Source organism: Carassius auratus, unplaced genomic scaffold, assembly GCF_003368295.1.
Source record: "Carassius auratus strain Wakin unplaced genomic scaffold, ASM336829v1 scaf_tig00038657, whole genome shotgun sequence".
NCBI lineage: Eukaryota > Metazoa > Chordata > Actinopteri > Cypriniformes > Cyprinidae > Carassius > Carassius auratus.
In genome coordinates, this window is record NW_020526456.1 from 4347 (window position 1) to 29039 (window position 24693).

General features: G+C 35.0%; 1 protein-coding gene across 2 annotated transcripts in view; it reads right to left on the reverse strand.

Annotated features, from left to right (window-relative positions):
* Window positions 1–591: 591 nt before the first annotated feature.
* Window positions 592–24693, reverse strand: part of LOC113083532 (dedicator of cytokinesis protein 1) — a 179413-nt gene continuing 155311 nt past the window's right edge. For both annotated transcript variants that reach the window (XM_026254573.1, XM_026254572.1), the window contains exons 34-46: window positions 22339–22424; window positions 21079–21235; window positions 20437–20477; window positions 19368–19458; window positions 14800–14919; window positions 10838–10927; window positions 9795–9899; window positions 5566–5707; window positions 5370–5451; window positions 3097–3181; window positions 2582–2668; window positions 1351–1527; window positions 592–702 (exon numbers count right to left, since the gene is read on the reverse strand). In XM_026254573.1, the coding sequence (XP_026110358.1) occupies window positions 607–702; window positions 1351–1527; window positions 2582–2668; window positions 3097–3181; window positions 5370–5451; window positions 5566–5707; window positions 9795–9899; window positions 10838–10927; window positions 14800–14919; window positions 19368–19458; window positions 20437–20477; window positions 21079–21235; window positions 22339–22424 (1359 nt within the window). In that variant the 3' untranslated portion in view covers window positions 592–606. The remainder of the gene's footprint in view (window positions 703–1350; window positions 1528–2581; window positions 2669–3096; window positions 3182–5369; window positions 5452–5565; window positions 5708–9794; window positions 9900–10837; window positions 10928–14799; window positions 14920–19367; window positions 19459–20436; window positions 20478–21078; window positions 21236–22338; window positions 22425–24693) is intronic.

A 24693-nucleotide genomic window follows, 5' to 3' on the forward strand; every position in this document is an offset into this window, starting at 1 on the left:
ATTTACAACATAGCACAAGAAGAAAAAAGAAAAAAACATCAAAAAGAGCCATCAGCTAGCGACGTGTTATTGTGTACAGCAACAGAGAGGGAAGATGTTCTTTTCAGAGAGATAAAAACTTATTCGTCTTTGGCATGGGATACATTTCCCACTAACAGCTATAAATTAAGCTTCATCAGTGCTAAGTAGATCTCTATCTTTAGTAGATCTCTATCTCACACACATACACAGCAGGAGCATCTGATGTGTTGCTCTGCCCTGTAACCATCATCAGTTTTTGACTGAGCGATAAAAGCCTTTAGATTTGATGATAAAGTCAGTTTACAGCACCAAACACGTGCTGCTTCAACCAACATCTACAACCCGGGAGACCTTCCTTTACATAAAACCTCACGCTGGATATTTATACTGCGTGACAGATGCTTTAAGATCTTCTGAAGAACTGTGATCTCACATTGTGCATGAGAGAAATTATGCACAGAGTTTTATTTTTGAATCAATTGTTTGAAAAAGGACTGATTAATGTAATATAACCTGCAAAATCATGGCGAACACCACAGGAATATTCAGCATATGACCCAGTACTGCTGTTAAGACATGCATTGATTATATCATTACCTGCCAAGCAATCAGATCCTTTAGTTTTTCAATCTTCTCCTGGTCATTTGGATGTTCCTGGGTGTATTTCTCAGTGAAAAATGCCTATAGATGACAAATCAACAAATGTAAGTTATAAACACCTACAACCCTCTAAATATACACTATCATTCAAAGATTTGGGGGCTGTACAATTTAAAAGAAAATAAATAAAATTACTTTTATTAAGCAATGATGCATTAACTTCTAATGTTAGAAAAGCTTTTTATTTTGTTCTGTGTTGTTCTTTTGAATTTTTTGGTTAAATGATGTTGAGGTCTTCATTGGTTATGATGGACGAACAGTAAATTACAGAATCCCGAAAGAAATGTTTCCACTAAATATGAAGCAGCAAAACTATTTCCAGAATTGATGATGATGATAACACGTTTTTGAGCAGCATCTCAATACATTAAAATGATTTATGAAGAATCATGTGATAGTGAAGACTGGAGTAATGATGCTGAAAATTCAGTGTTGATCACAAGAATAAATTACATTTTAAAATATATTCACATAGAAAACAGTTGTTTTGAGTTGCAAAAATATTTCACAATTTTGCTGTATTTAATCGCATAAATGCAGCCTTGATGAGAAGACTTTCATGATATAAAATGGCTAAAATTGTTTATGCCTTCAACTTCTCTTGGTTCACTGTGTTTAATCTTTATGCCGTGACACAATTTGGAACTAATTACCAGAATAATCTCATACCTTTTCATAATTAGTGAAGCCGCCCATGACAGCTGGGTCCACGATGCCGTTGAGGAGCATAGAGAGGGGGTTGATGGGAAGGCTGGAGTCGTTTAAGTGGCTCTGGACCATGTTGCTGATTTTCTCATTGGTTAGCTGCATTGTCTCCATAGCATTTTCCAGTGGACTGATTTCCTCCTGCATAAAGAAGCAAAAAAATAATTTATGAATAAAATAAACAAGCAGGAAATATTTACAATGCAAAGCAGCTGTCTAACACGTTACTGTTAAGAAACAACCAAAGTTGCAATCCAACAAATAAACTCCTCTAATGAGCAGCGAAACAACAAGAGCAGGTTTTCAAGTCAAACTATGTGTTATATTCAAGACCATATTACTGATCTGACTGCACTGCCCTTTAACTTATCTTAAAGGTAAATGTTTTATAAATGTTTTGGTTTGTTTTAAATATTAAGAATTAAAGTATACAACTACATATTACTAGGAATGCAGACCAACGCCATAACAATGATCACCATCAAGGTGACTTAGCAGAATCAGAAAATCAGTAACAACTCCACATTTTAATTGTATAATTACGTATTTCATGTGAACCCTGCAGTAAGTTGTGTTCACTCTAAAGGGAGCGCAAAAAGACTAACATATCACTCTATATTGAGACAAGCTCTTTAAAAATATCTGTAGAAAGTAGAAAATGCATTAAAATGCAACTGAGTACTAAACTCCTGTGGCGTCAAAAATAGTGCACACTTAATATTCATGCAGTCCAAAAGAATGGCTTTTTTATGTACTGCCATATCATTACAGATACAATCTAATAAAAACAAACATTTTATTAAATTTTATCTTGGATGAAAAGACAAGCTATTTTGTACAAACAATTCTGTTAAAGATTGTTAAAGATGTTTTTTGAGGTCCATCTTACAAATTCGTCCTTGCATAAAAAATTGGGCAGACCATTTTTATTAATGGACAAGTTAGTGCTACAGTGCAGAGATTTTGGAGCTTTTTCATCCTTCAATAAATGCCCCTGGGTCATCAGAATATGGTGCGAGTAAGACGGGTTAAATATACAGTATATATTGCAGACGAGGGTGAGATGGCTCAAATCAGCTGTATCAGAGCTCATTGGAGGTCAAGTGAAATAGGTGAAGGCTGCTCGTTTTCCTTCAAAACATTGAGAATATGAAATATAATGAACCACAGAGGATGCTAAAGCTGTCATACTCACCGCTGAAGCAGAGACGACTTCAAACCAGCGCAGGATGCCGGGTAGTTTATAGGCGGTTACGTAAGTTGTCCTTTCAATCCACATGTTCTTTTGGAAGAATGGGAAAATATTTAGCAAAACATTTTAAGTGAACAGTTAGCAGAATTAAAGCTTTTAGCAAAGGGCCACATTTCAAGTAAAGAGTGGCCACAATTTATTCCTGCATGCTTTTTTTCTTCAATTTAAGCCTCCATTTACTGGCTTTTAATGGATGTTTACCAATAGCAGATGTAAGTGGAGGCCGTGGAGGTGGGACAGACTTTATATTTTAGTATAATGGTGCCGTGTTCTCAGGTTTGACATCCCACTGTAATAACTCAACGTGAAGCCATCTTAAAAGGTTTTTACAAACGGGCATTAAAAAACAGTTCTGAGTACTTCTAAAAATGAGGAGCTGTAGAGCACTTTACACAAGCACTGAGTGAAATAACAAAAAGAGGAATGCTATAGTCATTGAAAAGCAAAAGGAAACTCACAGCGAACTCATTGTCTGGATCTTTCTCTCCTTTCCGGACCGGCCGTGAATACTGGAATTTTTGGACTTCATTCACGGTGTAAAAGCTGAAACATAAAGTGCGAATGATTCATTCTCAGAGCGTTTAGTGGTTTTAAGAGGGTTGCATTGGGTCAAGAGGCAGGAGATGCATGTGCTTCTAAAAGCTGTCTGGACGATGATTAAAAACAATGAAACTGCAGAAAAGAAACAACAATCCCACTTTATCAAAGATGTTCTTTGAAAAGAGGAAATATAAACACTGGACAAGTTCTCTTGAATGAAGTTAACTACCATGACTCTTCAGCATCTTGATAATTCACAGTTTACTGATATTTTGGGCTAATTAGATTTTTCTTTTAAATGCAGATTTTACCCAAAAACTTAAAATGAGACAATGCAAAGTCTTTATAATTTGTTTGTGTCTGTAAGTCTACTCTTTGTAAAGCATCTGACAGCTTTGCAGATTTTTGGGCATTCAAAAACTGACTGTAGGCTGACTACACAGCTTTTTAGTGCTGGCTGTGAACGAGCCTATCATTGAGTGGACAAACTTCCTGAACAAATCCGCCTGTCACTAAATGAGAGTCTGAACAAGATGCTGAGTGAGGGATGAACGAGTGTGTATGACTGATGGCTACACATAGATAACATGACACCAATTGTGAGTAGCCTGTTTGCTTTTGTGCAAGTTGAACAAAACAGATAAGTAATCCTTCCAGCAGTGAAAGTGAAAAGTCAATTAATTTATTTTTGCCAATTGCTGAGGTCAAAAAAAAAAAGCATGTTCCACAGCCCTTCTAGAATTTTTGGTGTCAAGCATTTTAGATAAACCCGCTCTTATATGTGACCTTGAACCACAAAACCATATAGGGTCCTAAGGGTCCATTTTTTGAAATTGAGATTTATACATCTTCTGAAAGCAGAATAAATAAGCTTTACATTGATTTATGGTTTGTTAAGATAGAACAATTAAAAAAAATCTGGAATCTGATGGTGCAAAAAATAAATACATAAACAAAAAAAATTATATTAAGAAAATCACCTTTAAAGTTATACAAATGTTCGTGCACTTTTTTATCCAAAGTTCTTAACACTATTACTAATCAGAAATTAAATTTTGATATATTTATGGTAGGAAATTTACTAAATATCTTCATGGAACATGAACTTTACTTAATATCCTAATGATATTTGGCATAAAATAAAAATCAATAATTTTCACCCATACAATGTATTGTGGGAAATTGATACAAATATACCGGTGCAACATATGTTTTTGTGCTCCAGGGTCACATATGGAACGTAAACTCTATTTGGCCGCTTTTCATATCAATCAATTTAGTCTCTTGGTAAGAACATGCTAAAAAACCCATTCAGAACTAGAGCGAAGATGCCATTATGCCTGAACGAGAAAATAACTGTTTGCTATTAAAAACAAAAGAAAGAGATTGGATTAAGGTGAACATTTACACCAGTTGATCTTCCCAGTTCACAAATCCACTAAAATCCAAATCTGAATAGTCCAGTTGCAGTCAGGTTTGTCACCTAAATTAGCATGATGGCACTAACATGCCTAGAGTCGTGCCTCTGGACTGGGCTCTGAATGGATTCAAATCGGATTGAAAAAGACACAGATAACCAATTACAATATTTACAAATGTATTAGCTGCAGGGGAGAGAGATGCAGCCCGGGGCATGAGAGGAGAGACGCACAAATAAACCTCAACTGTGACATGAAGGATCAGGCCAGCGTTCAGTCACTGAAGTTATCCACCCTTTAAGCTTTTTTACACGTTCACGCTCAAGTAAGCTCATAGAAATCACATCTTGTCATGTGACCTTAGGCTCTGATGCTTATTTACTCAGAATTGTGGGTAAATAGTGAGTTTTAATTGCTTTTTATGCTCACTGGTGGCTCTGATTGGCTGCGGTAAGCCGCCTCTAATGCTTTATCAAGATCGGTGATAATGGTGCGGTTTACCCTGTGGCACAGAATTTAGCCTGAAACTGAATTATGCTTCCTCTTCAGGTGTGTGTGTGTGATTTATTAAAGCACAGAGGAGTGTAGTAAGGTCAAACACTGTTTGCTCACTGCACTTTTCTATTTTAATCAGGCGGGTGAGTCGCTTGGAAACACACAAACCCCTGAGATCTGCCCTCTGGTTTACGGACCCATCACACACACACACACACACACACACACACACGATCGACAGACGGATAATTAGAAAGATAGATCGATGAGTGTCTCACCTGACGATCTGCTCTGACACAGGTTTGTTCTGGAACTTTGGTGGCAGCTCTAGGATGGGCTTCACTGTGAAACACTGAATGTCTGGTGGAACCAAACTAAGAAACAATAACAGAAACAATCTGGAGATCTGAAGTAGCCTAAACACTGAACTAAACACAGTTTTATGCATGTGCTGTGAGTGCGTCTGGAGGATACACTGTCCAGAGGAGCTCCTGATGTCCTCGCTGGGAGGCGTCGTGGTCTTCATCTTCTCAGCGTTGGGAAGCTGAGTCAGGAGTCTGGCCTCAAAGTCCTCCCGCCGCTCATACTCTTTCCCCCGAAAGATGAACATCTTATTCTGAAAAAACACGCAATAGACAATCTCATCTCCAGATCAACCTTTCCTTTCTGATTTGTTTTGACAACTTTTCTGTGCTCACCACCAAAAACGTTGAATAATATTTGCATTTTATGAATTTCAAAGCATCACTTTTTCTAAAAAAAGCACAATTTAATTAACACATCAGATTGAATGAACACACAGAAATATAACAAAGCAATAATCAAATGCACAAAGGCCAGAGAAGACTACTAACACATCCAGATATGATTTAAAACAGCAGCATCTACGTGGAAAAACAAGACAAAAATAAAAACATTTAAATAAGTTTTCATCAGTGAAGCATATCTAACAAGAGCTCAACAATCAAAAAACATTTGAATATTATTAAAACGCATTAAACAGCCAACAGAACTCTTATCAGTTAACTTAAAAAAAAAAAAAAAACTGATTAGTATTTAGACTCGTTTTTTTCTTGGCCAAAAAAATAAAATAAATAAAAATTGGATTACAATATATAAATCTCGTAATTCTGGGTTTTTAGCTTGCAATTCAAAGTTTTTTTTTTTTTTTTTTGCAAGATATAAATGCAAAACTGTGATTTTGAGAAGAAAAGTAAAAAAAAAAAAAATCCAGTTAAGTTTTTATATAAACTCACAATTCAGGGTTGCAAGATGGAAACTTGCACTTTTTTCTTAGAATTGCAAGTTTATATCTATGAAATGCATGTATATTAATATAATGATAAATATAAATGTTTTTATTAAAACAGTAAACCTGCAAAAAAGAAATAAGTAATTAAAGGAAGAAATACATAAGTGCAGCTGAAAACCTAAAATCTAGACCATTCAGTCATCATCATCTATGAATCCAAAGTTTTTTTTTTTTTTTGAGTTTGAACGTTGAATCTCAAGATAGCCACAGCAGCTGTAATTCCGAGGTGTTTGGCAGTGTGGAAATGCTCAATTATTGCACATTCCCATAAAGACAGCGTCAATCATCTGCGCCCACCTATAACACAGTCAATATGTTTCCATTCACAGCATCTGTGCGAACAACTACACACAGACTGCTGTGTGCACACAAACACCCACACACACGCTGAGAAATATGACAGTGACGGAACGAGATACTAAATTACCGATATGCATGGAATTGAAGTGTGAACAATGCATGATCGCATTTAATATTTTGAAATAGGACAAAGCAGCATGATAGGATTCAATATGAGAACGGAGATACACACACGTGCACACTCCCCGCATGCACGAACATATTTCAGCTGCTCAATTAGTGAAATGTGAACCGGAGGTGAAATATGCCCAGGGCTGGTATATTTTCAAATCTGCTTTGAGCGATAAGGTGACAAATTGCACTGTGCTCTCGATGGGTGTTTTCACAGCGCTGGTGATTCCAAGCACGGCGGAACAAACCGGCTGCGTTAGCGCGACTCCACACGCATACAAAAGTGCCACTTTAAGGAGAGAGGGGAGATAGTGAGACGTTTTGTGTTTTAACAGGCAAAGCTTCTCTCCATGGAGCAACATGTCAACACTAGTAGGAGGCGACTGGCCTTTAGATGCCCATTTCTTTTTTGTTTTCAAGACGTGTGACTGCATGCGGCTGAAGAGTATTAACAGAATTACAAATGTATCTGAGGCGGTTCAGAGCCACAACCACAGGCTTAAACACACACTGTGATCTGTGGAGGGTGAATGATTCTGTTTCATCAGGAATGACAGAGATTCAGGCAGGGGATATATAGAAATATACAGAGAATAAAACCATGCACTTGAGTCAACATTCTGACCTTCATACTGTATCAAAGTCTTATCATCTGTACTGTATGTAGCTTTGAAAGAATTTGATTTGCTGTATAATACCGTGTTTTGGTTTCACATATGAGACAGTTTAGATGAGTCTGTCAAGAGCACATTTAACCCTTAGGGGACTAAGCCCTTTTTGGTCCGTTTTCTCTATTTTTACATTTCGGCTTATAAATCATATGTAAAGGAGATGGAACACCCTGTGTTTGGTATCTATGGATTCAGAAGACCCTAAGCTACCATAAGCATGCATGCAATATGTTTATATAAAGGAAGTATGAGTGAAAAATTTTACAATAAACTAGAGAATTTCAAAAAGGAAAATTAGATTTTTGTCATTTATTACTGAAAAACACACAATATAGAACAGTTTTTGAACAAAGAAAATATATTTTTTTCAAACTCTTTGCTTGACAGAAATGTGTTATTGTTTAATCAAATGTGTAAAGAACAATTAAATAATTAACTTTTTTAAAAAACAGTCCTAGGCATGCCAGTGAGCAAAGCAAGGCCTCTCCAGGCCTTTCCAGTGATTGTTCCAGAGCTTGTTCTGCCGTAAATCTTTTACTGCTTGCCATTTTGATAAAACAATTCTGTAATAATGCTGTATCTCTCTCGAATTTATCTCTTTGTGCTCGCTAACACTCCGATAGCTTTCTGCTTTCTCCACGTGATGCTGATTCTCCGATCGCTCGAATTTAGCTCTTTGTGCTCGCTAATACTCCGATCGCGTTCTGCTTTCTCCACCCTGATGCTGATTCTCTGAACGCTTATTGATTACATGTCTTTTACTTTAGTCCAGCCAGCTTTTACAAGGCTACAGCAGAGCTACAGAGTCCTCTGAATCGCTAGAAGACATAACCTTCCTCTGATTGGGTTAGAAAAAGACTCCTCCCAGCGGCAATTTTTCCATTGGCTGTTGCGTGTTGAATCTGCCTAGCACAATCGTTTTCATTGGCCTGTTTACGCAGTGGTATTGCGCAATAAGGGAAGTGTTTAATATACAAACTGGACACCGCTGTTTTCAGCGGAGTCTGAGGAAGACGGCAAAAAAACCCGCATCTCTCTAGCATTAATAGTTGTTGAGATAACTACACATTTGTAAAAGTATGCCATTTTGGGCGGTACCGCCTAATCCGTCCCCAGAGGGTTAAAAAGTCACGTCATCAACTACAGAAACACGGGATTTGAGCTGCAAAGTGGAACTGAAACTGATTTGGTGATAAAAGAAAATAGAAACACAAAAACATTAGTTTGCAAACCAAATGTTATAATTACACTTGTTCATATAGCAGTACTTTTAAATGAAAAAAGTGAACAAATCACTACTTTTGAATGCATTTTTGGTTTTGTTCATTATGCGATTAATTGCGATTAAAAAATGTAAGCGTTGCCCAACACTAAATAATCCCAATAATAATAATTTAAACAAATAATTGTATCAATTTAATAAATATTTAATAAATAAATAAAAATGGGATTTCAGTGACAGAAAAATAATTGAGATAGATTTAGTAATAAACTAAGCTAAAAATAAAAATAACAACAATAATTGAATAATTTAACTGAATAATATAATTGAATGCCTTAAATAAAAAATAATAATTAAACAAATAATATTTACAAAAAAAAAATATTTTTTATTTTTTGTCATTTTATATTTTTTTTTGACAACTTAATAACAATGGATTTGAGCAGCAAAGTGGAAGTGAAATATTTGGGAAGAAGCTAATGAGGATGATAATGATAATAACAATACAAATTACTTTTTTTGATTAATAGAAATATTACATTTGAAGTAGAAACATGAACTTAATAATTTAATAAATATTGAGATGTTTTTATTTATTTTATAATGTTTTTATATTTAATGATAATAGTCATTATAATAGTTTAAGATAGATTAAAAATCAAATTTTATATTGTAAGATTAAATTTATATGTTTTCGACAAAGAGGAGAGAAAGAATCAATACAAAAAAAAAATGTGAACGGTAAAACGGAAAGGTATGGTAAAAATTGACCTTCATATATCCAAAGGAAAGGAAAATGATATCTGTCAGTTTTGATACAAATCAACCCCTGGAACATGAACTTGTCTGTGTCTGAATGAAGGTTCCTGCAGGAGTGAGTTTGACACAAAGACACCAGTAACTGATTTCCAGGCCTTTGGAAATATATCAGACGAATTCACTAAGGAATGCATTTACACAAAGAAGCAGAGATATCTATGGTGACGGTGACATATGAAAGATTCAGGATTATAAGAGAAATTCTCACCCGCATGAACGAGGGGAAGCCCAGTCCATAATACCCCACAGCGAAGTAGTCCGGCTTTGGTCTGATCACTTTCACGATGTTCTCATAAAACTGAGCCTGCTTCCTCTGAGACACAGAGACGATCAGATCATGAGCGAAAAACACTCTTTAATGAACACAAACACAATCCCTTTTCAACAGCTGCTGATATGGGCCTTGCTGGGTTGCATAATTAATATAATTATCTCAATTAATTTGACAATTTACTTATATTACTATATAAAATTAAAAAAATAATAAATAGGTTAAACAATAAAATAAGATAAAAATACAAACATAAAATATCATGTTTTATTTCATAGTAAATTACACACACACACACACACACACACACACACATTTAATGTAATATATATATATTACATTAAATAAAAATGATAACCTAATGAATAAGAATATAAATTAATTTCGTACCTGTTTTAAGATATATACATAATATATATATATATATATATATATATATATATATATATATATACATAATATATATATATATATATATATATATATATATATATATATATATATATATATATATATATATATATATATATATATATATAAAATATTTTATATATAAAACAATAAAATGACATACACATACTGGTTTTTACATAACTACATAAGACAGTTTAAACAATTTAAATAATAATAATAAAATAATAATAAAAGTTAAAAAGTAATAAAAAATGGTTGAGATCAACACGTGAAGGGTAACAATAAAGTTACTCACAAACTTTTGTTCAGGACCTTGCAAAATGTGGCAACAGTTAATTTGTAATGAAATCAGACCACAATCGTTGTTTGTGTCTGAATGGATCAATTTGTCATTTGTTTCCCAATCAGACAAAACCCCACTAATGAACAAAATGCAGAAACTCATTAAAGCCCTCTGATCATTTATATTTGACCAATTTAGCTACTTTGGTGCACTTTAACAGTCTGAATGACTCATCAATTGTTTGTTTCATTGTTAAACCTTGAGAGAGAAAGCTTGTACGTACCAGTAAAGCGCTCAGCTGCTCAAAGTCAAACATCTCGTTCTCGTACTGTTCGGCTAACTCCTTCCCCAGAATAATGGCCTCCTCCCACATCTGAACACAACACACATCACACGTCATCTTTGAAGCTCATTATGTCAAAACATGCTGCTGTGATATCCTTCTAACCATCTGTGAACAATGAGCTTTGAGTTGACTGTCAAACAAAAAGTGCTTTCTCAGATTTATGTTGAAGCGGAAGCAAAAATTACCCAGCTGCACCACCCGATCATATCAAATATTTAAGAGATCATTAGAGGAATGTTCTGGGATCACCAGGCATAGAATATTTTTCTGACCCGTTCTTCCGTAAAATCAAACAGAAAAATAGCACGCACAGTAATGCACGTCCAATGGGAGGCTGAAAACGAAGGCTGTAAAATGCATCGTTTTGTACAAAAAAAAGTGCATTATTATATCAGGCATGGTGCATGTTTCATGAAGGTGAATTGAAGACTTTAAGACATTAAAGATCAGAAATTAAAGTCAATACAATACATCTATGTTTTCTTAATGTAGAGGTCTAAGGAGAACACAATGAGTTGAATAAGCAACATGTATGGAAATACAACTTCCAACTGATCTCAATATCTTTTTAATTTATGTACAAATAAGTAGCTTAACTAGAGAGAGAGAAAAAAAAAACTTTTACTGTACATTTTTATACCTGACATATATATGTTCTAAGATTAAAAAAAAGTAAAAAAAATTTAACTTGCATCTGAATGTATCTTTTTTTTTTTTTTTCTCAGTGCATGCAATATTTAATACCATCACTTCATGACTTTTTAAGACTATTTAAGACACACACACACACATTCTATACATATTTTTTCTTTGGGTGGAGCAGGTGGCGTTAAATGAGTCAATATCCATGACCTGATCTAAACAGTAATACGGATATCCCTCAGCTCTGACATTCTCTCATATCAGACTTATAACTTCAAATGTCAAGTATAAATAAAACCTAGCATTACACTTCTGCTGCCCAGGATCTGATATATAACTGATTCTTAATTGAAACTTTGATAGCATCCTGGTGGCACAGAGAGGGAGAAACTGTGATTATAAATCAATATCTGTGGTGCATCATTTTTAAGAAAGCTGCCAGTAATAGCATCTGCAGTCTGCAGGAGATGATGTGGATTAGTTATTCAGACTGGAGGAAGAATAAAACAAGTACAGTTCATAAAGCCAAACTTGCACTGTAATATTAGAGCACATGTTCAACATAAAAATTACTTTCCTTTTACAATTACATGTTCCTGTTGAGACGGCAATGCACTAAAAGATTTTACCTCAGAATGAAACGTACACTGTTGTGGAAAACCAAAGGAGAATATTTTCAAGCATCTCTTTCCATAAAAAGGCTTTCAAAAACACCAAATGGGACTATAAAACTATAAACCTAGCACACATGACTTCATGTGCTTGAATTCCCAGTCTTCTGAAGCAATACCCTTTTTATTTTTTGTGAGAAACAGTCTTAAATTTTAAGATATGAACTGAGAATATTCCATGCTTGCAAAAATCAACAGCATCTAAGTTTGGTTATTACAATCATCACAACCAAAGTCATGTTTGTGCATCAAATATGGCACTGACTGTGCACAGGAATAGTCTGATATTATTATTTAAATTGCAGTCATACTATACAGGGAACAACATTAAATATTAAAAGAGATGCCATAGCCTACATTTACAGTTTAAAACCTAGTTTTGCAAACAATCAGTCTTTTACTACAACCCAGGGCAATGAAGGAGAAGTTTCAGCATCTTAAGCATTTTCCAGAGGAGTAGTAGTAATTTGCATGCATTATTAATAATTTCCTGAAAATGAATACTTACAGATATATACATACATAAACACACACGCACACACACAAACACACGGTTTTAATTAATGTTTTTATTTAATTAGTATTTATTAATTTACATCAAGTTAAACAGCTAGCTGAAATTAAAAGCCATTCATATTTTAAGTAACCAAAACATTTTGTTAATGAGATTTATTTTAATTTTAACCTCAATGTAGCATTTGTAGCAATGTAGCTACAAAACAAGCTTTGTTGGAACCGAAGATTATCAGAAATATTTCAATGCTTTAAGAGAAAATACAGGGAAAACCGGGAAGAAAAAGAGTAGGAGCAGTTTATGTGACTGTGTCTTCCTGTCTCGGCTCTCAGGAGACGTTCAGCTGTGACATGTGGGTCTGTCCCAGCAGTCTGAGCCATGTTTAAAATAGACTCTCTGAAAAGCTGGAATAATTCCCATAAAATGTGTCGAACAGAAGAACTACGGCCCAGAGCTGCTCGTCAGCTCGATTTCTAAGACTGACTGACTGCACACACTTTCCAGCTCAATTCTCTTGCGTGCTTTCTATTTGACACACTCAGTCAAGATTTTGAGCCGCTGAGCCCAGTAATGGGGTCCAGTCCAGGGCAGCAGATTTGATAAGAGTCCCCCACTGAGAGACCTCTACGCTGGGAGCAGATCTCCGCCTGGCCCCTGTAACCCTCGAATCCCCCCAGCTCCCCTCTCCAGCCTGTCAGACTAATAGAGATGTAGCCAGCCAATAATCTCCCTTCTGTGTGTCACCTGTCCTGATACACAGACTGCTGCAGGACACCTTTTAAGACATGCAGGCCATTTCTGACATGCAATCACATGCACAGAGACACAGAAAACCTGACAGTATATATTGGTTAATCTTGTCATGTTAATTCTTAAAGAAGTAAAAAAAAAAAAAAAAAAAAAAAAAAAAAAAAAATATATATATATATATATATATATATATATATATATATATATATATATATATATATATATATATATATATATATATATATATATATATATGTAAATATTTAAATTCGATGGTATCTAAATTGCGGTTTTACAACATGTACAAAATAATATGCAATGCATAATGCATTATATATTTTTGTTTCAATAAGTAATAATATAAAGATCCCACTAATTTTAAAATGTATACAAAATATTACATAATGTAAGTTTATATATAAATTTTTCTGTGTATTTATATTGTATTAGATATTTAAAAATATGTAAATCATACATAAATATTTACAAATATTTTGTAAATTTTTTTTAAATATATATTATTTAAATGTAATGCTGCCATGTTAATAATGATTCTCACAGTTTTTTTTTTTTTTTTTAAGAAACTGCTTATACATACAAAATGCATTGGAATATTTAATAAATTTGATGCTGCCATCCTTGCCATTGCTTTTTATATAAAATAATTATATAGTTTTTGTATATAAATTTGAACAAAATATATATTTCTATATTATGATTTGAAGCTGCCACCATAAAAGTGATTCTCACACACACACACACACACACACACACACACACTTATTTAATATGCTATACTACATTTAATAAATAATTAAATGGTGCTGATCACAATTAGGAGGTTGGCAGCATCAAATGTATATGCACATAAATTAAAAACAATAATAAGAAACATCCTATTTAATATGACTGCATCAGCAGCAATGATGCACTGCATTTAATTAGATTATTATTTACTGGCCAAAAAAAAAAAAAAAAACTTCGACACAATGACACACAGGGACTTCAGGGAACAAAAATGAGTGATGACTCAAATGAGCCTCTAAATTGTTTTTGTTTTTAATCAATTGATAGAAATGAACCATCAGATCATTTTAGCTTTCCAAAATGAAAAACTTCCCAAAGGAAGACAGTGTCGAGGGGACAATTAAGTAGAATAAGTTTTAATCACTGCAGCTCAGAAGGTCACTGTTAGGTGAAACATACAGTAAAACAGCTAAAAAGTAGCACTGTTTTGAACAGATGCATTACTTCTAGTAAGTCCCAGGTCAATGTGAGTAAAGCAGAGGTTGTGATAGTAACTTCTTGTTAGTGGTCTTTACCTTGCCCTTGTCGAAGTAATTGATGATCTCCTGGTACAGCTGGTCTTTGAGTTGACACTGAGTGCTCGCCTGGTAACCGTCTCTCTGCGTCAGGTGGGCGGCACAGGCCTCTTCAGACCACTGACAAAACAACAGCACAATTACACTCTTCAAATACACCACATTAACCCGCCAGTGACCCCACGAGAGTCCCGCTGAGTTCACCATTAGATCTAATCAATATCTAGACTCAGAAAAATACAAACAGAACAATAAAGTTCATTTTATGAAAACCTAATGTAACTTCCCACACAAGCGAGATGCAAAGCAGCGAAAACATCCATCGAAGTTACAATATGTTCATTCGTTAATACAACCGCCCACATTAATGACCCTGTTTTGCATTCAGAAACCTGGATTGCCCAGTCAAGGTGAGGTGATAAAGATATTATTACTTCAAAATGAGATCCCTGCTGATTTCAGTCTGATCGGAAGCATTTGAGCGACACGTTTCAGGCAATGCAGTATAAAAAGCCCATGTTCAAAGCAACAGAGAAAGTGGTCATGACAAAACTGACTATTTTAGTGGAAATAAAACTTTATTAGAAGCATTGTAAGTGAACCAAAAAAAAAAACTAGATCAACCCAACTGAAAAATAAAGGAAAATCTGCAATATACAGGTGCACAAACACACACACTCAGAACAGTGTGGTCGCTTTCAGATCGCAGCTGCTGGAGATATTAATTTTGCTGTGCTGAGAATCTGAAAGGTTTTGGCTGTATTTCTGTGCCGGCGTGGAGAGCCCATCTGATAACGCTGATTTATGTGGCCACACTGTAATATTCATTACAGATGCTGCCTGATGCTGTAAACAAGTGATTACAGGGAGAAACTGTGCAGATTGAGGACTCTTGGCTTTTTGCTGACCGCTCAGTTCAAAGCCTCTGTGGAATAAAACGAGCACACACAGGAAAACAAGCGATCTGATTGGCTGGAGTGGGTCAGCTGACTCCCCTGCGGGCTGCAGCTATTGGCTGTCACGTTGAGATATTGTATTGTGCTAAAGGCTCTGTCAGGAATGATTCACTGTAGTGTAAACTTAATTGACATTTCATGGAGCTTTGTGCAACAGCGGGGGTCAAACACCGCAGGAAAGAGCATCAGCGTTGTGAGGAGAAATGGAAAAAACATTCTACGGGTGCCATCTATATGCACATATAAATATAATAAAATCATTCTAATTGACGTTTTTCTGCTCAAGAAACATTTCCGTGTATTATCAATGTTGGAAATGTTGTGCTTTTTAATATTTTTGTTGAAGCGGTTCCAAAGAACATGAAAAAAAAGCATAAAAAATAAAAATGACTCAGAACCTTTGAACATACATGCTGATTCTTTTTAAATAAAATATATAATACATAACCTGTAAACTTATAATTCCGAAACAAAATGTGCAAAAATACTAGTGGCTCTATTATATAAAACTAATAAACTGTTGTAATATTCTTGTTTTATTACATTTATCATCTTTAAATGTCTACACTTTCACCATGATGTTTAACAGCTCTCTCTCTCTCTAATAAACACCTTGGAGTCTTACGGTCATTAGCGCAAGCCTTGTAATGCATAATTAAGCCAAACATATCAACCTTTTAACATATTTTACAGTTTATTAACTTAGCTCTTGATAGCACGAAGCAGTTTACCTACACAGACTCATTATTTGTCTGAATGCATGTTTGAAGACTGAGAACAGGGTTCATGTTTTGGTGTTATCCCTGAACAAGCGTGTGCTTTTGTATGCAGGAGCACAAAGAACGAAGGCAGTTATTTATGAAGAGAAGCTGCGTGGGTTCGAGAGAACGTGGTGTTCCCTCGCTCACTGTGACAGCCGATTCCCTCATCGAATTACTCCTGTAAAGCCCTAAACGAATCGGAGATTCACTACAGAACACACGTTGAGCCCAAACGCAGATGTGATTAAACAGCAAGCCAATCTACATATTAATCCATTTGCTCAACTAACAGTTAATGTCACTTATTAAGACTAACTCCCAAGATTCTCCAGAACAAATTAGCATTTCCTGAAGGACAGACTAGCACATAATATAATGCTAATGTTTTAGGTGAGATTAGGTTTTAGGTCAGGTAAATCTGCAAATTAAATGGTGCATCAGAGCTTTGCGTTTGTCATGAGATGTTTATTGTTTTCTATTTGCTGTGCATAAGAATCAATATAATGCAGCTTTGACAGCGCGTATTCTTAAAATAATAGTTGATCTAAAAATGAACATTTGATTAAAATCTACTCAACCTTACGCTATCCAAGAGTTTGTTTCCTCATCAGAAAAGATTTGGAGAAATATAGCTTTGCTCACCAAAGGATCCTCTGCAGTGAATGGGTGCCGTCAGAATGAGAATGTTTATAGTCCAAAAAATATGTTGGTGGATTTAGATGTGAGAGGAAAACAGGGGATGGACATCATCACTGGAGGATGTGTTAATATAGATTATGGATTCATATTTTACCTGGAAGCAATGGTTTAATGTTGTTTTGTTTCTTCAGCTTTTTACTTCTTGAGATGTTAACTGATGGACTGGAGTGATGTGTGGATTACCGTGATGTTTTTATCAGCTGTTTGGACCCTCATTCTGACGGCACCCATTCACTGCAGAGGATCGACCGATGAACAAGTGATGTAAGGCTATACATTCTTCCAAAACTTATGAAGAAACAAACTCATCTAGATCTTGGATGACCTGAGAGTGAATGCATTTTCAGCAGATTTTCATTTTTGGGGAACTTCTCTCTTAAACAGATATATATATAAAAAAAAAAAGATCAGCAACAAATCACTATGCAAATAAATGCGAGGAAATGAATCCAGTCGCAATTCAGTATGCAAATGTGACTGTCAGTTAAGTATACGAAAACCAAAAAGGGTCCATGTACGTTAAGTAATTCTGGATGAATTAAAGATGTCTTAATGCTTGGGTATTCAATTTAATACTTTAAGTTTGATCAGATTTATACTAAATGCTAATTAATTGTAATACTTAAATCCATGTAAGACCTGCAATCATGTCTTTGGCAAAGTTTAAGTGTCTTTATACAAGATATATTTGTTCTCAAATCTGCTCTTGAGGTGACTTTCTAAATGTCAGATGAGAATGGCAAATGCTCGTTCACGTTGCGCTCACTTGCTCTTAAAATACTCCTCGTTTTTATTCATACAGATAAAAGTAACATACCTTTCGAATCTGTAATGGATAGAGAGTCGTCTTGTAACCGAAGCTTGCATGTTTGAGTCTCAGTGAATAACCAGCGCTCTGTTCCACCCTCAATACCACGACTGAGGTGAGACCCTTGAGCAAGGGATTGAACCCCCAACTGATGCATTGGCTGCCCACTGCTCTGGGTGTGTGTGCACTTGGATGGGTTAAATGCAGAGCATACATTTTAAGTATGGAACACCATACTAGGCCAGATGTCACCTTAAAAACATTGCGCTTTTGTAAAATAATGAAAGCAAACAGGATGCGCTTTCTGCCTTTCTGTCTTTTAAACTCCTTGTATAGGCTATATTTGCCTTACTGACATAAAAAAACATATATATATATATATATCTACAGGGAGTGAAAAGTCTACTTTCAAATAAACAAATTCAAGCGGAAAATGAATAATCTCAAATTATGCAATCTGCATGAAACCTGCATACAGGTGCATCCACTACTGCGGAGATGTCGAGTCAGTGTCGCCGAGTTCATAGCTTAAAGCGCAAATAAAAATGCACTAGTTTATCAATGAATTATTCAAATGTTAATGCAGCCTCTATACCATTTTCCCTGAAACATTCATAATCATTACCTCTGCCGATGTGCCGTGGGTCGCAAGTTTTATGCATGCACTTGCGCAAAATTTAGGCAATTAAAGGTGCTGTAGGGAACTTTTGTAAAAAAAAATATTTTTTACATATTTATTAAACCTGTCATTATGTCCTGACAGTAGAATATGAGACAGATAATCTGTGAAAAAATCAAGCTCCTCTGGCTCCTCCCAGTGTCCTATTGCCATTTGCAGAAAGTCATCCGCTCCCGGTAAAAAACAACCAATCAGAGCTGCGGTCCGTAACTTTGTTTGTGTTCAAAATGTAGAAAAATTTATATAATAAGTGAGTACACCATGAATCCATTTTCCAAACCGTGTTTTTAGCTTGTCCTGAATCACTAGGGTGCACCTATAATAAGTGTTTATATTCGGACTATTTTAGATTGCTTCGGGGATACCGCTGCGGAGTAACCCAGTACCTTTGTGATTCTTCATAGACATAAACAGAGAGAAGTAGATCCGGCTACGATGTTCTTCCACAAGACACAAGCAGTTCTGTTTATTAACCGCTAGAGTGTCAAAAGTTCCCTACTGCAGCTTTAAATGTGCATTAATATGATTTAAATGATTTTTTAATAAACGTGTATTTAGTCGACTAAAACTTCAAATAAGTGACTACTAGTCAACCAGACAAATCTTTAGTCGAGGGCAGCCCTAGTAAAGAGCATATCTACTCAGAAAATCATGTGTGGAGTTACCTTGAGGAGTTTAGCGTGCAGCAGTAAGGTGTATCCAGCCTCGGTGTAGTTATCACACTCCTTATGCAGGTCACACAGCTTATACAGGTACCTACACACACACACACACACACACACACACGCAGGCACGCACACAAAATGACATCAAAACTTTGACATAAAAAAACTTTAACAACAAACTCACAAAGCCCACAACTTGACATTCACACATTGTACAAGTCCATACACAAGGAATGATAGAGAAACCTTTGTTTTCTATTCTTAAGATTCTTCAAGACAATGATTCCAAATAGAAAACAGATCATTATTGATTTCTATCTTGATTTGTCAAGACATCAGCTGTGTCCCAAATGATACACTATGCACTTATTCTATGCAGTAAATACTTAACTGTTACTGCAGTAATTAGATCAGTATATTGTGACATCCAACAAACTAATCACACTACTTATAATACATAAATAAAAACAGCATAGAATAATGCATGAGTGTTTCAGTGGCGGTAAAATACACACTATAGTAAATATGATGTGAAATACCTATTCACCTAGTTACTTAGTGGAACAATGCACTAAATGCATTTGCTGAATAGAATAATGTTTTTTTATCTAAATATAAAAAAAAAACTAAATATGAAACTAAAATAACAATATACAAAATTTAAAATATATATGCATCATATGTCTATACACCAGTGTAACTTCAGTATCTTTGTGATTCTAAGTAAAAAACAATACTCTTTTTTTGTTTGTATTTATATTTTCTGTTTATTTTAGTTGAAATAAATGAAGAAAATGCTAAAGAGCAGCACTTACTATATCTGACTTACTATATATATATATATTATATTATAAACATCTTTTCTGTTACTTTGGCTCAATGTATTTGTCCTTGCCAAACAAAAGCATAGTTTTATTTCAAAAAAATATTTTGAATAGTCGCGATAGTCTTTATCTTTCGTCCCTTCCATAAGCACAACTTGTCCTGCATCTGGAATTCTGATTGGTTAGTTTTTTCCCTCTCATATTTCCATGTTATTCCACACACACACACACACAAAGGCGCTCACCTGATGTACATCTCTTCCCTCTCTATCTCCTTATAGAAATTCTGCAAGGGAAACAGACATATACAAGGTCACTTATTCATACTAAACACATCCTGACCTCAGTTCACAAAGACCTACAAATCTGTGTTTCAGAGATAATGGGCTCTAGAAGAATCCATCATCATCCCGGTGACGTCTTCTGTCCTTCTGTTGATTTCTCCACCGACCAGTGAGACGATGTGAGAGTCATGTTTAACACAAGGACTCTAATGGCACATTCAGATTTAATGTGCATCTGTGTCTAAGTACAGTTCTGTTCACTTGTAAAACTGATTAAATGTGTGAGTGTGCAGTCCATCACACAAACCAAGCTTCCGGATGTGGAGTTAATAGCATTGTTTCAGTGAGAGATCATTCTTTATTTGTAGTACTGTCAGCTTCAAGTTCTTCATTGATGCTACGTTTGAAGAAAGCTGTAACATTAATGCTCGTGGGCATGTACATTGAGTTTAAGCCAATTATAAAGTTACAAAGGAGCCGACGCAATTACTCCACGCCATCAGGACGCCTACACACTCCAGTTACAGCGCACTCCGTCAGGAAATAGATGCATTTATATGAGTGAAGAAGCATTTCCGTTGAGAAATGACGTGTTCTCCTCACCAGCACGTTAACTGTGCAGCTCATGCGGTTCTCCTTGTTCTCGTCGTGCATGATGGTCCTGTAGTCCAGAAGTCTCTCCAACAGACGGACCACCAGAGTAACGAAGGTTTCGCCTGACTTAGCCAGATACTTGTGCTTCCTGCAGTGCTCCAACAGACTGTAACACACACACACACACACACACACATTAAATTGGAATACACACCAAAATGTCATGCTGTAACTGTAGACATGCAAAAGCATATGCAATGTATGTAGAGTCAAAATGAAAGCAATTTTGATGCTCAATTTATATGTCCCTAAACTCTCATGAATGTCAAAATTAATTATCATACAGTGATGAGTTAGGCATTATGATATTGATTCACAGTTGTGCATGTGCCATTGATACATACATAGATATTATATTTCACTGAAAAATCTACGTTCAATGAAATTAAACAAATTTTCTAAGGACCAAAAGTTGTAAGAACATTTTATATATATATATATATATATATATATATATATTTTTTTTTTTTTTTTTTTTTTAACACTATTGTGGTTTGCATATAAATGCCATTTTTATATTTTCTGTTTTCACTTTTCAAAACTAAGTTTTTGTAACTTGTTTTTATTAGTTTGTATGTATGTATGTTATATATATATATATATATATATATATATATATATATATATATATACCTTATATATAAATCAAAATTACATAAATTAGCTTGAATATAAATATTTAATATATAAATATCCTAATTACTTAGGGTTACCAGTAGTTTAGTTTTTTTGGCGCTCTACAGAGTAGACCCTTTACAGATTCGCTTGATGCATTTCTCTTATCTGTACGATCAAAACTGAAAGTGTAATTTAAGCTCTTTTGTGGGTTATTAGGAGAAAATGACTTGCTTATACATGTTAATCGACTCCAGAGGGTTAAAACACAAACCTGTTCTGCTCATGTGGCATCATGTAGAAATGATATCGGTAACACTTTATTTTAGGGTCTCTTAACTAAATGCGTATTAGAATGCATAATACTATAATATTAGCCATTTATTATTACTAATTAAGCACATATTAATGCCTTAATACCTTAACTTAACACCTACCTTGCTAACTATTAATAATCAGCAAATTAGGAATTTATTAGGGAAAAGTCATAGTTAATAGTGAATAAGTGTTCCCTATTCTAAAGTGTTACCATTATATCACTATCAGTGTGTGTGTGTGTGTGTGTGTGTGTGTGTGTGTGCGATCTTCACTCACATCTTCTGGAAGAGGATTTTGTACTGTTCATCTCCTCGGCCGCCTTCCACCTCGTGATCCAGCTTGGTGATGATCTCGTTCTCAAACTGCAATTAAACACAGCTGCCGTAAATAACGAGTGTGGCTAATTTTTCATTTCATTAGCGTCGTTCCTTCCAGCCCTCCTCTCTCTCCTCCTCCTGTGTTTTCTCGCTCTCTAGTGCTGTGTCAGAGAGCAATCAGCCGTTATCAGTCACAGCAACTGTGAGCTCAACTTTATCTGCTCATTACCATCACTGCGCTTCATCACACACACACACACACGCACACACACGCACACACACACACAGACAGACAGACACACACGCACACTCACACACACACACACACACGCACACTCACACACACTCACACACACACACACACGCACACTCACAAACAAAGACAGACAGACGTCTGAGGGACTTTCTTTCAGATTCTGCTCTTCCTGCTGTTATAGAATAAATCAAGATGACTATACAGTATAGATAAAAACACAACGCAAACATACATTATGATTTCTCAAACCATCCTCATATGTTAGACAACTCACAGACCTACGAATTAAAATTCCCTAACTTCATAAAGTTTGATGCAATTGTTGCCTGGTGGACAATAAAACTGCTATATACTGTACCCCACAAACTGTAGACATCATGAATAGTGCTTCACTTCCACGTTAAGACTGGATTGTATTTGTTACAATCTCAAAACAGTGGAATTAGCATTACAATTTATTTTATTTGTGATACACACACAAACATGAAAAGCAAATGTCTATAGTAAATGTGCAAAAAAAAAAAAAAAAAATATTATTATTATATAATTTTTTTTGCCATTTATTAGTACTAATTAAGCACATATTAATGCCTTATTGTACATCCCTAATCCCACCCAATACCTAAACTCAACAACTACCTTACTAACTATTAATAAGCAGAAAAATATGAATTTATTGAGGGAAAGGTCATAGATAATAGTGAATAAGTGTTCCCTATTCTAAAGTGTTAGCTTTTTATTGGTGCTAGACTAGACTAAATTTCATTGCATTGCACATAATATGAAATGTCTGATGTTTATCAAATATTTGCTCAAACTACAAGAATAGGTCAACACGCAATGAACAAAACCAAAGCACAAGAGAGAAATGGACTGTTTTATACACACGGGACGCCTGTCTGACAGTTTTCCCGCTTAACCAGTCAGAACATACAGACTCAAGGACTCTGATGACAGACTCAAGTCCACAACAAAATCTCTAAACACATGTGACTGATATTCTGTGTCATCACTTGTAATAATGTTCAATACACTCTCATATCAATAGTGCGTACCATGGGACACGCAGGGCGACAAATACTCGCTGAACCTGTGAGAGATTTCAGATCAAACTGAAGCTGCAGCATCATCAGTCCAAAGACACTCTCGCATATGTAGATTATCATAAAAGCAAAGCATATCAGAGGAGGCAGGGAATCCATAACCTTCCAGCAGTGAACTTTGAGGTAGATGCAGATCTCTGTGGGATGTGGAACGCGGGCTGCATCCTAATTTGAACACTAGATAGTATGCAACAACAGAACTAGCAGATCTTGAACTACAGTATGTTAGAAGAATGCAAATGAACTGTTTTTCGAATTAAAACATGTTTGAATGCTCACATGTGCATCTGCACATGCTCTATGAAGAGCACTGCGATTAAAAATTGTATATGCTTCTATTATTTAAAAAGAACATTTAATATGTTCTGTAGCATATTATTTTTGCTGTGCTAATAAAATCTTTTTTTTTTTTGACGAGCTTTTCTACTGAAATGACACTAAAAATGACTTTAAATGCACTACCAATAAACCCTGTATCAATTATTGTGGTCAGTAATTTTTTTTCTCTTTTTTTTCAATAAATGTATATTTTTACTCAGCAATGATGCATTAAACTTAAAACAAATAAATAAAAGTAAAGCCATTCATAATGGTCCAAAAGATTTCTACTTCAAATGTAATATTTCTATTCATCAAAAAAAAAAAAAAAAAAAAAAAAAAAAAAACACAAAAAAAATAACGAGCTAAACTGTGCTTAACTATAATTAAGTTTCTTAAACAGAAAATCAAAATGATTTCTAAAGAATTATGTGACACTGAAGACTGGAGTAATGATGCTAAAAATTCAGCTTTACATCACAAGAAATAAATTGCATTTTCATTTATGTTGACATAGAAACAAGGCATTTTAAATTAGAATAATATTTCACAGTTTTTACTGTATTTTTGATCAAATAAATGCGGATTTTGTTAGCACAAAATTGAAAAAAACAAACTTTTGAACGGCATTTATCAC